We start from the raw sequence: 15,177 nt of genomic DNA, 5'->3' as shown, positions 1-15,177 counted from the left end.
CCTTGACCTAATCTCAGTTCTGCCTTGTGACATGAGGGACCGGCCAACCAGCGTGTCCAGACAGGAGCCTCTGCTCAAAGGGAGACCGCTCCTGACTTACCCTGCATCTAGTAAGATTAGAGAATCTCGGAGAGGGTGAGGGACTCTGTGCTTGAACATGGCTGTTGCTATTATTAATCTGAGCTGAGTTTCTCCAGCCTGTCCCTCTTCCCTTGACTCTACAACTTTTTTCTGCTGAGCGGGGTACCAGGTCAGTGCTCAGGACGTGGGTGATGGGGTAGGGGGCGGTGACCTCATTTTCTAAATGGAGGCCAGGGCTATGAAACTGATACCTGCCCGTGTCTGCGCCCCTGGGGTGAGTGTGCGTGCGGGCAAGTGTGGAGGGGGGAAGGGAGGCCAGAAGGGGGAGACTCCTCCTTTGTGGGGCAGGGAAAGTGGTGGCAATCAGACAGCACTAGGACTCTGCTCATCCAGCCACCCCTCCTCTTCATGACCCGCACCTCATCCCCACTCTGCAGGCTCAGGGCCAAGGCATCAAGTGTCTCCCAGTGTGATGGGAGCCAGTGGGGTGGAAAGTGGGGGAGGTCTGCATCTACAGCCCTGTTGACCCTGAGACAGCAAAGGAGGTGGCACAGGCCCATCGGGTTGGGGGGGAAGGTCACAGAAACCTAGAATGGGAAGGGTTCTCAAAAGATCCCCCCATCCCCACCCCCAGCACTGGGTCACAGGCATCACAACTCCCCTTAGAAGCAGCGTGGCTTAGTGGAAAGAGCCCGGGCTTGGGAGTCAGAGGTCATGGGTTCTAATCCCAGCTCTGCCACTTGTCTGCTGTGTGATTTTGGGCAAGACACTCAACTTCTCTGAGCCTCAGTTCCCTCACATGTAAAATGGGGATTAAGAGGGTGAGCCCCATGTGGGACAACCTGATTACCTTGGCTCTACCCCAGCGCTTAGAACAGAGCTGGGCACATAGTAAGTGCTTAACGAATACCATCATTATCATTATTATTGTTAGTGGTTTCAGATGAGGCCGGGCTGCTGGCGTGACCCTTGATGTTATCTAGCTAGGGTGAGGGGGACTTTGGGGATTAGAAAGGAACAAAGAGCAAGACTCAGTCCCTGCCTTCTAAGATCTTACAGTCCATGGGGGAAACAGGCAAACACAATCCTCAAATGCAACAGTGAGCACAAGTGAAAGTGCTCTGGTCACTTGGGCAAGGGCCTGACTGGGTTTCTTAAAAGGGCTATTTTATAGCGGTCCTTTCCTTCTCAACGACTGAAGCAATGTTAGAACACCTCCTTGGGTCTGGACGCCCAGAGACAGAGAGATTGAGGAATGGAGGAAGAGACAGATGATGGGCCTGGAGACGGGATGGAAGGAAGTAGAGGGAGGAGGAAGTGAGAGAAAGGGGAGAGGGGGAAAGAAGACGAGGCAGTGCCCTGAAAGAGGAACAAGTCTCTCAATCGATAGTATTTATTGAGCAGCTATTGTGTACGGTGCACTGTCCTAAACTCTCGGGACAATACAGTATAACAGAGTTGGTAAAAACACATCCCCTGCCTATAACAGGTTTTCAGTGAGCCCCATGCAGGTCAGGGACTTTGTCCAACCTGATTTCCTTGTATCCACCCCTGCGCTCAGTTCAGGGCCTGGCATTCAGTAAGCGCTTAACAAATACCACAATTATTATTATAGTCTAGAGAGGGTTAGAGACATAAATAAATACACCGCAGATACGAGAAGCAGGGTGGCTCAGTGGAAACGGCACAGGCTTGGAAGTCAGAGGTCGTGGGTTCTAATCCCGGCTCCGCCACTTGTCAACTGTGTGACTGTGAGCAAGTCACTTCACTTCTCTGTGCCTCGGTTACCTCATCTGTACAATGGGGATTAAGACCGTGAGTCCCACGTGGGACAACCTGATTACCCTGTATCTATCGCAGGGCTTAGAACAGTGCGTGGCACATGATAAGCGCTTAACAAATACCATCATTATTATTACATATACATAAGTGCTCCAGACTCTGAGCTCACCGTGGGCAGGGAACGGTCTAGCGACTCTGTTGTATTCTCCGAAGAGTGCTCCGCACGTGGTAAGAGCTCAGTAAATACGACTGCCCTGCTCACAGTTAAGCGCTCAATAAATACGATCCATCGAGTGGTTGTGGGAGACGGATGTGAAGGAGACTAAGGAAGAGGCCCGTTTCATCACCGCCTCTGGAGAGGCGGGCGTCAGACACTCGGAGAGTTTGGAAGAGAGACGGGGAGGCCGTGGTCCAGGAGCCGAGCCCGCCGGGGGAACTTTTGGGCCCTGTCTGGGGGGCGGCAAGGGCAGTGGATCGGCAGGCCGGGGCCGGGCAGAGGTTCCCCAGCCAGGGACCCGACTGGACACATTCGCCGCTCCCCCATCCCTCCCCGGAGGGCACTGCCCATGCCAACCTCTCCCCCCAGCCCCCGGAGCGAGGACCCAGGGGGGCACCAGGCCCTCCAGGAACTTCCCCGGCCTGGCATGGGAGTGTTTTCCCTCTCTCCGGAATTCGCTCTCTCTGGGCAAGGAGGGGACGGAAGGGAAAGAGTGGGGAATGGGGGGGGGGGGGGGATGTTGTTATTTTAATAAAATGACTGGGAGACGTCAGGCGGAAGGGAGCCCGGTTCGGATTCTTTAAATGGAATTTGTTGTCATCTGAGCATGCTCCTGTGTGGGCAGGAGAGGGCTATATAACACCGGGAACGAGTTGGGAGACGGCAAGCAGAGGAAGCAGCAGCAGGAGAAGGACGAGGAGGAGAAGCGGGAGAAGTAGAAGGAGGAGGAGGAGAAGAAGCAGCAGCAGCGGGAGAAGTAGAAGGAGAAGCTGCAGCGGGGGAAGGAGGAGGAGAAGCAGCAGCAGCAGCAGCAGCAGGGGAAGGAGGAGGAGGAGGAGAAGCAGCCGGAGAAGGAGCAGCAGGAGCACGAGGAGACTCCTCGGAGCAGCAGCGGGCATCCGAGGGGCATCGCATTCCGCCTCCCTTCTCTGCCGGCCTCCGACGGAGAGGCGGCAGCCCGGATCCGAAGCCGATCGGAGAGGGGGATCCCGGGCATCCATCCCCCCCCGCCCCCCGGACGGCGAAGGGCGAGCGCCCGGAGGGTCCCGGGCCCCGGGCCGGGCGACAACCCCGGCGTCCGGGAGCCGGCGGGGCCATGGCGGCGGCCAAGCCGGCCGAGCCGATGGGCATCTGCTCCAGCTACCAGGCGGTGATGCCCCACCCGGCCTGCGCGGCGGAGGCCTTCGCGCCCCCCGGCCCCCCCGGGCCCCCCGGGCCTCCCGGGCCCCCCGGGCCCCCCGGCCGGCCCGCCCAGCCCCCCCGGGCCCGGGCCAGGCTGCGCCGAGCCCGGCAGGCGCGCTTCAAGACGCAGCCGGTGACTTTCGACGAGATCCAGGAGGTGGTGGAGGAGGAGGGCGTGTCGCCCCTGGAGGAGGAGAAAGCCAAGAAGTCCTTCCTGCAGTCGCTGGAGTGCCTGCGGCGCAGCACCCAGAACCTCAGCCTGCAGCGGGACCCCCGCGACCCCCGCGACCCCCGGCTGGGCGCCTGCAAGCTGCGCAACAGCCTCGACTCCAGCGACTCGGACTCGGCCCTGTGAAGGGCGCGGACCCCCGCACCCCGATGCCCCCCGGGGAAAGGACCGGCCCCGGCCCCCCGGCTCACCGAGCGGGGATCCCCCCCCCTCCCACCCCCTTGTCCACAGGCCACCGGGGCCGCAGGGCGCCTGCCCGGCCGAGGGATGGATGACCCCCGGGATGGTTGACCCCCGGGACGGCTGACCTCCCGGGATAGATGATCCCCCAATGGCTGGACCCTGGACGGTTGACCCCCGGGATGGCTGACCCCCTCAGGGATGCTTGTCCCCCGGGATGGTTGACCTCCCGGATGGTTTTGCCCCACGGTGGCTGACCCCCGGATGGATGACCCCCCCCCTCCCCCCCGGATGGTTGACCCTGGGGATGGCTGACCCCCGGGATGGGTGACCCCTGGATGGCGAGGTCGAGGAGGGCAGGGACGTTGGGGGGGGTGGTCTTCGACGAAAGCCACCGGGTACCCGCCTCCCCCGGACGGCCTGCAACTTCGACGTCCCCGCCCCCCGCCACCCCCCAACAAGAGAACATTTCTGACTTTTCTAGCGGTGCCCAGGGACGAGCGATTTTTAGACGCCAGGAATGGTTGGACTCTTATTTATTTTTGCATTTCAACGCTCGACTGCATTTATTTAAGATCTTTCTACCTGAACGTGTCTGTGATATTTCCAGAACCGAGAAATAAACACAATATATTTGCACAGCCTGTCTCGGAGAGTCTTCTGGTTCTTTCTGGCTCCTTCTGACCAGCCGGGAGCCGCCCCCGCTCGCCCCTCCCCACCCCCCACCCCGGGCTGGGCTGGGCTGGCGAGGGGCCGGGGGCCGGGAGAAACGGGGCGCACTTGTCGGGTGTCGATAGTCCTGGCAGGATTCAATTAGCATAATGAGGCCAGATCCCCCGATGCCTTCTTTTTATTCAACGCTCCCTCCCCGCCCCAGCTCGTCCGTCTCTTCTCTCTCCCCTTCCCCTGTGCCCTTTGGGTCGGGGGCTGGCCCTATGTCTAAGTACCGTGCCTATGGAAGGCAGATCTGGTCTGCTGAAGGAAGCTCAGAAATCTGGGCCTAGCTTGGGATCCAGGCCTGATGGGGCTGGGGGCCTGCCCAGGATCCGAGGATGATAATAATAGTAACCGTGGTATTTGTTAAGCCCTTACTATGTGCCAAGCACTGTTCTAAGTGCTGCAGTAGACAGAAGGTAAGCAGGTTGTCGCACGTGGGGCTCGCGATCTTAATCCCCATTTTCCAGATGAGGTCAGTGAAGCACAGAGAAGTTAAGTGGCCTGCCCAAGGTCACAGAGCAGACTAGTGGCGGAGTCGGATTTAGAACCCGCGGTCTCTGACTCCCGAGCCCCTGCTCTTTCCCGTAAGCCACGCTGCTTGGGGGGAATGCTCCGGCGGGGACTCTGCTCAGGTCCTTTCCAGGGGTCACCTGAGAGGGAAAGCCAGGCGACTCTCCTAGAGAGCCTTGCTGGCTGGTGAGGGGAGGCAGAAGGAGAGGGTGAAAAGCAGGGGGGAGTCCTTTACCGATTTAAGTTCGCAGGCGGTGGGCGGCCGGCTTCCAACTGGGACATTTCATTCATTCGATCGTAGTTACTTGAGCGCTTACTGTATGCGGAGCACTGTACTACGCGCTTGGCATTTGGATTGGGCATTTTCCCTTCACCTCTTGCCACCCAACGTGCTTTCTTAGGTAAATCGGAATGAAAGGCGTCTGCTGCCAGGGCAGGGACCGGGACGTGGTGGCTTCTGGGGCCCTGCGAATGGGACTGAGCCGAGAAACCCAGTGGGAACCGAGTGGAATCGTGCAGCTGGCAGGAGGGGTGTGAGGGGCGGAGGTGGGGGTGTGTGTATGTGTGTGTGTGTATGTTGACTCCTTCTCCACTTCCCTTTCTGCTGATCCAGTACTTCAAACGCAGCTGCCCAGAGGAGAGAGGAAGAGAAAAACAACTGCTACTGATTTCCTTCTTTTCATAATGTATGTCTTACCTTCTCCTCCTTCTCTCTCCCCTTCCTCATTTCCTTGTCCCCTTTTCCCCCATCGTCTGTCCCTCTCCCCCCTCCCTCCACCCCTTTCCGTGGGAAATGCAAATTGTATCTCCGGCTCAGAGTCTCCCTCATCTAATAATGCTTCCAAGGAACTCCTTGGACTTCCAGAACTTCCCAGTAAATTCGGCGCTCCCGGCGGACAGTTCCCGCCTTTGGAACTCAGATCCCGAGCCCAGCCCTCAGCCCCTTCACGAGCCTGCTGAGGGAAGCAGCCTGCGGCTTCCTTCTCACCCGCCACCCCTAACAGGTCTGGGGGAGATAGGAGACAGATTCTGCTGCAATCCTCTAGACCGTGACCTCCCTCTGGACTGTGAGCTCGTTGTGGGCAGAGAATGTGTCTGATGTTACATCGTTCTTTCCTAAGTGCTTAGTTCAGTGCTTTGCACACAGTAAGCGCTCAATAAGTGCGAGAAATAATAATAATAATGATAATAATAATCCACGGGTCTTTAGATTGGAGCCTCCCAGCCTGGGATGGGCATTGTAGCACGGGCAGCCTGATAAAGTCGAGGATTCAGGCCTTGGATTAGAGGCAGGGCGGTCTTGTGGAAAAAGCAGGCCTGGGATTGGAGTCAGAAAGTCCCGGGCTCTAGTCCAGCTCTGCCCTTTGTCTGCTGTGTGACCATGGGCAAGTCACCTTAACCTCTTGGGTCTCAGTTTTCTCATCTGTAAAACGTCCTCCCTCCCTCTTAAACTGTAAGCCCCGTGTCGGAAAGGGACTGAGGTCCAATCTAATTATCTCATCCTACTCCAGTGCTTGGCACGTAGTAAGCGTGTAAAAAATGTCATCATTCAATATTACCGGGCGGGGTGTTCGTGAGGGTAGGGATAGAGGAGTTGGGCAGAACAGAGGGGAGGAGGGTCACACTGGGAGGGGGACAAAGTGAGCTCCCTGCTGAGGACAGGATCACGGCCAGCCAGGGGCACCCGTAGAGTTGGGTGCGGTGTGACTGAGGAGGTGTTATTTCTGTGCCCGCTGGGAGGAACAAGGGGTATCCCTTAAGTCTGGTGGAAGGGAGGAGGGGTGGGGAGGAAGACTGCACGTGGTGCCTGCAGGATTCCAGAGTTTCAAGTCGGGATACTTAGACTGTCTTTTCTCCTTGCAGGAGAGGAAAAGTCATCCTCCGGGGACTTTGGCTCACTTCTTCTTCTCAGGAGATGGTTGACTGTGGCCTCGTGTCGGCCCCCAATAAATCCGGAACACTGCTTCCCCCTGGGGCCACCCAGGTAGATGTGCGTAGAGAGCTGGCTCACCTCTGCCCGGACTCCTTTCCTAGAGTCCCGGCCTGCCTCCGTTCCAGGCGTGTAGATCTCCGTAGCTAGAAGCTGCTCTGCACGTAGTAAGCACTCAGTATATACCATTGATTAATTGTAGCGAAAGTTCTCTCGGAAAGCCTTTCCCTAATTCCAGCTCTGGCAGTTGCCTGCTGTGTCACCTTGAGCGAGTCACAAGTTCTCTGTGCCTCAGTTTCCTCATCTGTAAAATGGGGATTCAAGGCTCAGTCTAGCCCCTACTTAGACCGTGAGCCCCATGTGGGACAGACACTGTGTCTGACCAGATTATCTTGTATCTGCCCCAGGACTTAGAACAGCGCTTGACACAGAGTAAGCACTTAATACATGCAGTCATCATCATCATCAACAATATTTGTTGAGCAGGAAAGTCAAGATGGAGGATGCTGTGGGAATACTGTGTCCCATTGCTTAGCACAGTGCTTGGAACATAGTAAGTGCTTAACAAATACCATTATTATTGGCATTGGCATAGTTATTATTATTATTGGCATTGTTATTTTTATTATTAGTGAAGCCAATCAGTGGAGCCCAGGCAACCGATAGAGAAAGGGGATGGCAAGAGAGTGAGAGGGATCAAAAGGCAGGCCGTTATGGGCAAGGATCGTCTCTATTGCTGAATTGTACTTTCCAAGCGCTTAGTACAGTGCTCTGCACACAGTCAGCGCTCAATAAATATGGTTGAATGAATGAATGGACAGAGGGAGGGAGAGAAAACAGTAAGGAAAGGGAAGAGAGAAAGAAGCAAGGTGGGAGAAGCAAGAGTCAGGAGAAAGAGAGAAAGAAACAGAGGGAGTGGGGATGCATTCTGACCTGGGAAGCCTGCACAACTTCCACCAATCTTGCTCTTTCTTCCCCTTCGCGGAGGGGTCTATGTTCCCTGTCTTTGTTCAAGCTGGGGGTTCAGAGCCCTGATCCATCGTCAAACAAACCCATGGCCTGGACAGTAACAAGTGCTCTGAGCCTGGCTCGGTTCGTGCTCCCGATGTTTGCACTTGGGATTTGGGGACTTGCTTACCGAGGCTGTTCTCGGGCTGCTTTCAACTCAGCCTGGGACTGGCTCTTCCCCCTTGGGGCTCCTGGGCCCACTGGTTAGGTAAGGGGAGGGAAGAGGGGAAAGGGGGAGGGAAGAGGGGAAAAGCCTGAGGGGAGCCCTGGGAATGACAGGGGCCTTTGGACCAAGGTCAGGTAGCGTAGTTCTCTGGAGCACAATATTGGTATTATTATTATTGTTGCTGTTGCTGTTGTATTGGTTAATTAATTTATTCATTAATTGTAGTATTTCTTAAGTCTTTACTATGTACCAAGCACTGTACTGAGCACTGGGATAGATACGAGGTATTCAGATCCCACATGGGGCTAACTGGCTAAATAGGAGAGAGAATAGGTGTTGGCTGCTCATTTTAGAGATGAGAGAAATGAGGCCCAGAGAAGTTAAGCGACTTGTCCAAAGTCACCCATCAGGTACGAGGCAGAGTCAGGATTAGAACCCGATCCCTCTGACTCCCAAGCCCACGCTGTTTCTATTCGGGCCACACTGCTCCTCAGTAAGCGTAAGCACTTACTGTAAGCCAATGCTGTCCTAAGCACAGAGGTAGGTCCAAGATAACAGATGGGACACAAGTATTCCGGCGGTGTCCTCCATCTTGACATTCCTGCCTTCCAGGCCCCAGTCCCTCATCTCATCAAGCTAATTGCGGGTCAGAGATCGCCTTGCATCCTCGCTCTGTACTTTTCTAATTCCTCCAGCTGCAGGATTTTTTTCTCTCTCTCCCTGTTGGGCAGGATTCAGGCCACCCATCCATTAACCACCAGCTCTATTCCAGCCCAGAGTTTCACAGGACCGTTCTGCTCTACCTAGTACTTGCTCTGGGCCTTTTTTTTAGTGGTATTTGTTAAGCTCTTAATATGTGCCGGGCACTGCTCTAAGCACTGGGGTAGATACCAAGTAATCAGGTTGAACGCAGTCCGCGTCCCACATGGGGCTCACAATCTTAATGCCCATTTTACAGATGAGGTAACTGAAGCACAGAGAAGTTAAGAGATTTCAGTGCTTAGAGCAGTGCTTGGCACATAGTAAGCGCTTAACAAATACTATAATTATCATTATTTTTATTATTTGACCAGGCTCACACAGCAGACAAGTGGCAAAACTGAGATTAGAACCCAGGTCTTTCTGACTCCCGGGCCCGTGTTCTATCCACTAGGCCACGCTGCTTTACTTTGAGTAAATCCCTTAGCCTGTCTGGGTCCAGTTTCCCCACTGTAAAATCAAGGCTGTCTCTCCCTGCCTCAAAGAGGGAGTAGCCAGTGGGACGGCTACTAGACCCTCTAGATTGTAAACTCATCGTGGGCAGGGAACGTGTTTACCAACTCTGTTATATTGTACTCTCCCAAGCGCTTAGTACTGTGCTCTGCAAACGGTAAGCGCTCAGTAAATACCATCGATCGAATGATGATGCCTCAGGCTCTCTGGAAGAAATATAAGATTGGGGCATTGTTATAATGGATTTCCCAGACTGGAAGCCGGCTTGGCCATAGCCGTGGGATTGTGGATGGGCAAAGAGCAAGTGCCATGTGAAAATTTTGGGAGTCCCAGCAGCGTGGCAGTGGAGCTTGGTGGGGTGTGCAGGCCCAGGGCCCTGGAAAGGAACCTCAGCCTCCTGAAAGCAATGGTCAGGGCCGGGTCAGGCACACTTGGAATCTGATCCGAGGAAGGCTCAGACAGGATTCCTCTGCTGTAAGTTATTCCTCTGGCACTGGGCCACCTCAGTGTCACCAGAGGAGGGGGAGGGGCCAGCAGGGCCTCCCTCTGGCCTCTCGTCTCTCTGGCAGCTGAGTCCCGGGGCTCCGTCCCACCGGGGGGACCAGTTGTCGCTTAACAGTGGAAAAAAAATCACTCTGGGAATCAGGAGACCTGGGTTTGAGCCTCAGGTCAGCCATCAGTGGTGAAGTTTTCTGACCAAGAAACGACAGGAACATTCTGTGAGGTGGACTGCAGGAGAAAGGGTTGGCCGACACGGGTGGCGAAGCCCACAGTGGCTACCGAGCAACCACCTTCCGGGTCGTGGTGCCATGACACAGCGTAGAACTATGCTGGGGTCACTTTGGCCGTTAACGGAGCCTGCATGGAAAGAACCTCTGCGCTGTGTTCCCACCTCCTTGCTCGCTGCACTCTGTGTCCCAGAGGAAACATGGCTGGCAGGGAAGAGAGAGAAAGAGAACGTAAATATCCCTGTGGAAATGACGGGTACTAAAATCAGTTTCTTCATGCAGGTTCTTGATCCTAAAATCTCAGAAGCCAGGCTCATCCGCACCTCCATCCGCATCTCCACAGGAGCCCTCTCGTTGGATCCTATTCTCCCAGGCCCTTGCTGGCAGTCCACTCTCTGTGTAGATTCTAGTCGGCCCCAGAGCGTTCCCTCCTCCCCCACCCTCTCTGCTCCTGCACTGAGTGAGCTCTGGGCCCTAGGCAGCGTCAGGGCATTTGGGGGCAACTGCAGGGAAATAGATGCCAGGGGACTCAGCTATGGACTGGTCTCATCATCTTGCTGAACCCAGAGGAAGCTGGCCTGGGCCTGGGGCTGCCGGGATCTTTTTTTTTTATGGTATTTGTTACGTGCTTACTATGTGCCAAGCACTGTTCTAAGCGGTGGGGCAGATTGCAGGTAATCAGGTTGGACACAGACCATGTCCCACATGGGACTCACATTCTTAATCTCCATTTTACCGATGAGGTAACCGAGGCACAGAGAAGTTAAGTGACTTGCTCAAGCCCACTGTTGAGTAGGGACTGTCTCTGTTGCTGAATTGTACTTTCCAAGTGCTTAGTACAGTGCTGTGCACATAGTAAGCTCTCAATAAATATGACTAAATGAATGAATGGTCATACCGCAGACACATGGCAGAGAGAAAGCAGCCTCCCCTGGGGGACCACCCTCCATCTCCCTTCCACCTAGATTGAAGCCTGAGGACCTGATCCATCAGTCAGCCACTCAGCGGGACGTCTGCTCCTGCTATTCAGTGAGGAGGCCCTGTGAGGCCGGTTTGGCCTCCTGGTGGGCTCCAGGCAGCTTAGTGACCAACCTGTTTGTACCAGGTCCTACTCATCTCTGATTCCTAACTAAGAGAGGCCCTGGAGGAGGTCCCAGGACGGGCACTCGGTCCGGGACAGAGGCCGGGGTAGGAATGGGTGGGAGTTGGAATGGTTGGTGGTTTGGGATGGGCGATGCCAGGACTCAGACCCCGTCCCATTGTCTTGCCTCGGTTGCTTGGGCAGATGGTAAATTCCTTGAGTTCAGTGATCAGGTGTGCTTACTCCAGTGCATTTTCCCAAGCTCTCAATAAGTACCTTTGATTGCTTAATTGACCCTAAGCTTGCTGTGGGCAGGGAATATGTCTGTTTACTGTTGTATTGTACTCTCCCAGTTGCTTAATAAAGGACTCCGCACACAGTACACGCTCAATAAATACGACAGTGAATGAACCGCTGTTAACTGACAGGCTTCTTCAACCCACCACAGATAATGATTCCTATGATTCCCCTCCCTTTCTTCTTCTTCCACCACCGTGACCCCAGAGCATCATTCCGTGCCACCCGAGCACTTGGATACTCACTCCCCTGACCCCCTCATCATACCACTAATGTTCATATCTTCAGTCTCTAATGCTTCCTCCTACCTGTAATCCACTGTAACCTGTGGATCCATCCTTTCCCCTCCACCTGCTGCTAGATTGTAAATTAGGTGGGGAAGGAGGACAGGATTGCTATTTCCACTTTCAGAGAAGGTAAGTGACTTGTTCAAGGGCACCCAGCAAGCCAGTGAAAAGCGCAAGTTTTTCTGACTCCCAATCTTGCCCTCTCTCCACTAGACAGTGACGTCCAAATTTGCTCAAAACATACATTTCCCTTCCCACCCACCTTGCCCCTGCATATACACATGATGCTCCTAACCCCAATTTAGGCTGTGGGGTCAGTCTGAGGAGAGCAGCGGGTGGTCCCCTTACAGCAGATGGGTGAGCCTGGGCCCTCCGCCTGCTCCCCTCTCTCCGGCCTGTAGAGCTGGCCGGGCCCTGATGGACGGGGCCGAGGCTGGAGCCGCTTCAGCTGGCTCCCGTCGGGGGAAAAGCTGCCAGCTAAACACAAAGGCTCCTTTCAGTCTCTAGCTGGTGTGTCCAGGCTGGAGAGCCGCGGCTGCGGCAGGAAGATGGCTCATCGCCAGACCCTGTGCGGGGCCGGAAAGGGGCCGGGATGCGGGGAGGGCACCGGAGCCGTGGCCTGTAGCATCACTGCTGGCTGCTCTAGATGGAGACTAGGTCCCACTAGAGTTCGAGATGGGGGAGAGGCCCTGCGTGTCCTCCCTAAGGGGTCGTAGGTCAGTTGTTCCTGTTCTGCTGCTACTCCTGGTCTGGCCATGCTCCGCCTGGGGTGGGATGTGGGGAGAAGGAGGGCCTGAGGGGAAGAGGAAAGGGCGCAGAAATGGATCTGGCTTCTATCTCCGGGACATGGTGTGATCACTGTCAGGAACTATCCCAGACCCCTCTACCAAAGTCAGTGTCCCCCGTATTCCTATGCCCTGTTCATCGCACACACCCGCAGCCAGGCGCATACTTCCAGGGTAAATACTTCCTCTCCCTCCCCAACTCCAATACTGCTGACAGGAAGTCCTACTGTTCTTGTGTCCCTTCTTAATCTATCAAGTTATTTCATGATAATAGCAATAATAATAAAGTTATTTGTGTGGCACTTACTACGTGCCAGGCAATGTTCTAAGCGGTGGGGTAAATCCAAGATAATTGGGTTGAACACAGTCCCTGTCTCACATAGGGCTCAGTCTTAATCCCCATTTTACAGATGCGGGAACTGGGACACAGCGAAGTTAAGTGACTTGCCCAGGTCACACAGAAGAAAAGTGGTGGAACGGGGATTAGAACCCACGACCTCTGGCTCCCAGACTCGTGCTTTATCCATTAGGCCACGCTGACTTCCTTCATGAGAGAGTATTGTGGGCAGAGCACTGTAGTAAGAGTTTGGGACAGTATAATACAATCGAACCGGCATGGCATATAGATAGAGCAGGGGCCTGGGAGCCAGAGGTCATGAGATCTAATCCCAGCTCCACCATTTGTCTGCCTTGTGACCTTGGCCAAGTCACTTCAATTGTCTGTGCCTCAGTTCCCTCATCTAAAAAATGGGGATTGAGACTGTGAACCTCATGTGGGACAGGGACTGTATCCAACCTGATTTGCTTGTATCCAACCCAGTGCTCAGTACAGCACCTAGCACATAGTAAGTGCTTAACAAATAACACAATTATAGTTACTATTATTAATAGAGCTGATAGACATGATCCCTGTTTTCAAGGATCTTCCCTTCTTGGTCATGCCTTCCCCCTGCCCCAGCCCCGGCCCCGAGACCCTCCGACTCCACCAACCCCACCTCCTGGAAGACTTGAGTCCCAGAGTCTTTATCAGCCCAGGGGCTCTCCGTCCTCCAGCCTCTCGTGGTCAGTGTACCAGCTTGACCGGACTCATTCTGACCCCAGCAGCTCCCCGGCACCTAGGAGACATTCTGTATCCTGCAGTTAGGCTCCGTGTCACCTCCACGCCCTGTGGTGCCCCCAGACTGTGCCCAGTACTGTGGCCATCTCAGGCTGGGGTCCGTCCGGAGGTGGAGGTGGCAAAAGCCCCAACTCTGGCGGAGCCTCGGGATGGGCCAGGGTGGTTGGGAGGGTCGAGGAAACAGGAAGCTGCTTAGCTGGGCCGTGTTGCTGAGTGTGAGCTCCTGGTCTCCGGGCTTGAAACTCCAGGTGGGGCAGAAGCCAGAGTGTGCTTGCTGCCATCTCTGTGGGTCTGGGGGACTCGGGGCAGGCACTGCACCCCCTGCTAGCCATTTTCAGCACTGGTGAAGCACCTCTGGGAGAGAGGTGAGCTTCCTACCTCACCCATTCCCCACAGAGAAGCAGGGCAGGATCAGGGAATGATCCAGCTAGAGGACCCACTGCCGACCGACAGCAGGGCCCCTGGCTATCGGAGCAGCTCTCCAGCTGCTGGAAGGCCCCTCTCTCCTCTCTCCCCCCCCCCCCCCCCCCCCCCCGCCCTTCCACCGACAGATCCCCACAGTGACCAACAGTGCTCACGTGAGTGGGTTCTAAGCACCCCATAAATACCACTGACTGATTGATAGATTGTCCCTCTCTCCTTCTCCAGAAAGCATTCCCAGCCCTTTCTCCTCCTCCCCATTCTCCCTCCCCTGCTCCCTTCTCCTTCGCTCCCTTCCCAGCTTCCCCCAGAGATTCCCGTTGACTGTAAGACCCTGCCGGTAGCCCCCTGCCCCTCCCCGTTTCCCTTTTCTAATTAAGGGAGCCTTGAGCTTGACCGCCAGTTACATAGAACAGCCTCTGTTTCCTCTTGAAGCCTTTGCTGTCTTTTGAAAGGTCCCAAGAGAGTCCTCATCACCCCCATCCTTCCCTCTCACTCCAACAGGAAGTGACTTTATCTCCCAGCCATAGACATGTGATTTTAGAGAAGCAGCGTGGCTCAGTGGAAAGAGCATGGGCTTTGGAGTCAGGGCTCATGAGTTCGAATCCCAGCTCTGCCACTTGTCGGCTGTGTGACTGTGGGCAAGTCACAACTTCTCTGTGCCTCAGTTCCCTCATCTGTAAAATGGGGATCAAGACTGTGAGCCCCACGTGGGACAACCTGATTCCCCTATGTCTACCCCAGTGCTTAGAACAGTGCTCGGCACATAGTAAGCACTTAACAAATACCAACATTATTATTATTATTTTCCCATAGTCCTGCACTCCCCCCTAGGCAGCCAACTGGGCTCATCTCCATCTACTTGCCAGCTGCACATCCACCTTCAGATTAGGCTGATAAAGCCCTAGTCTCATCCTGCTTGTCCTCTGTTAGCCTTGAGGCCACGGTGACCATCCCATTGGTCTCTCCGCTCTGGAGTCCCGACCAGGACATGAGTGCCTGGAAGCAGGCTTAGGGCGTATTGGGACGCCAAGGGACCTTGGAAGGTCATCAAATCCAGTCTCCTGCCTTCTAGTGGGAGGGAAGGTTCCAGCTGAACCTTCTTCGGAAGACGGAGAAGCAGGTTAAGGTTATCTCCGGACCCTAACCTAGCTACGTGGCCGTCCCCTTCCAACTTCTCTGCTGTGCCATTCAATGAATCAAAGGTATTGATTGAGTTTTTGCCATGTGCCACCTTCTGCATCTGTT

The 15,177-nt window shown here is 55.1% G+C and overlaps 1 protein-coding gene across 1 annotated transcript; it reads left to right on the top strand.

Annotated features, from left to right (window-relative positions):
• The first annotated feature begins 2,626 nt into the window (after positions 1 to 2,626).
• C3H11orf96 (chromosome 3 C11orf96 homolog) lies at positions 2,627 to 4,317 on the top strand. The gene has a single exon (XM_029059213.2). The coding sequence runs from the start codon at positions 3,177 to 3,179 to the stop codon at positions 3,615 to 3,617; it is 441 nt and encodes a 146-aa protein (XP_028915046.1). The 5' UTR covers positions 2,627 to 3,176; the 3' UTR covers positions 3,618 to 4,317.
• Positions 4,318 to 15,177: the final 10,860 nt, after the last annotated feature.

Source organism: Ornithorhynchus anatinus, chromosome 3 (assembly GCF_004115215.2).
Source record: "Ornithorhynchus anatinus isolate Pmale09 chromosome 3, mOrnAna1.pri.v4, whole genome shotgun sequence".
Lineage (NCBI taxonomy): Eukaryota > Metazoa > Chordata > Mammalia > Monotremata > Ornithorhynchidae > Ornithorhynchus > Ornithorhynchus anatinus.
Note: the sequence above shows the minus strand (reverse complement) of the source record. Positions and strands in the feature narration are given on the sequence as shown.

Excerpts from the sequence above, each read along its gene's own strand:
- C3H11orf96 (XM_029059213.2), top strand. The coding sequence starts at position 3,177 with ATGGCGGCGGCCAAGCCGGCCGAGCCGATGGGCATCTGCTCCAGCTAC.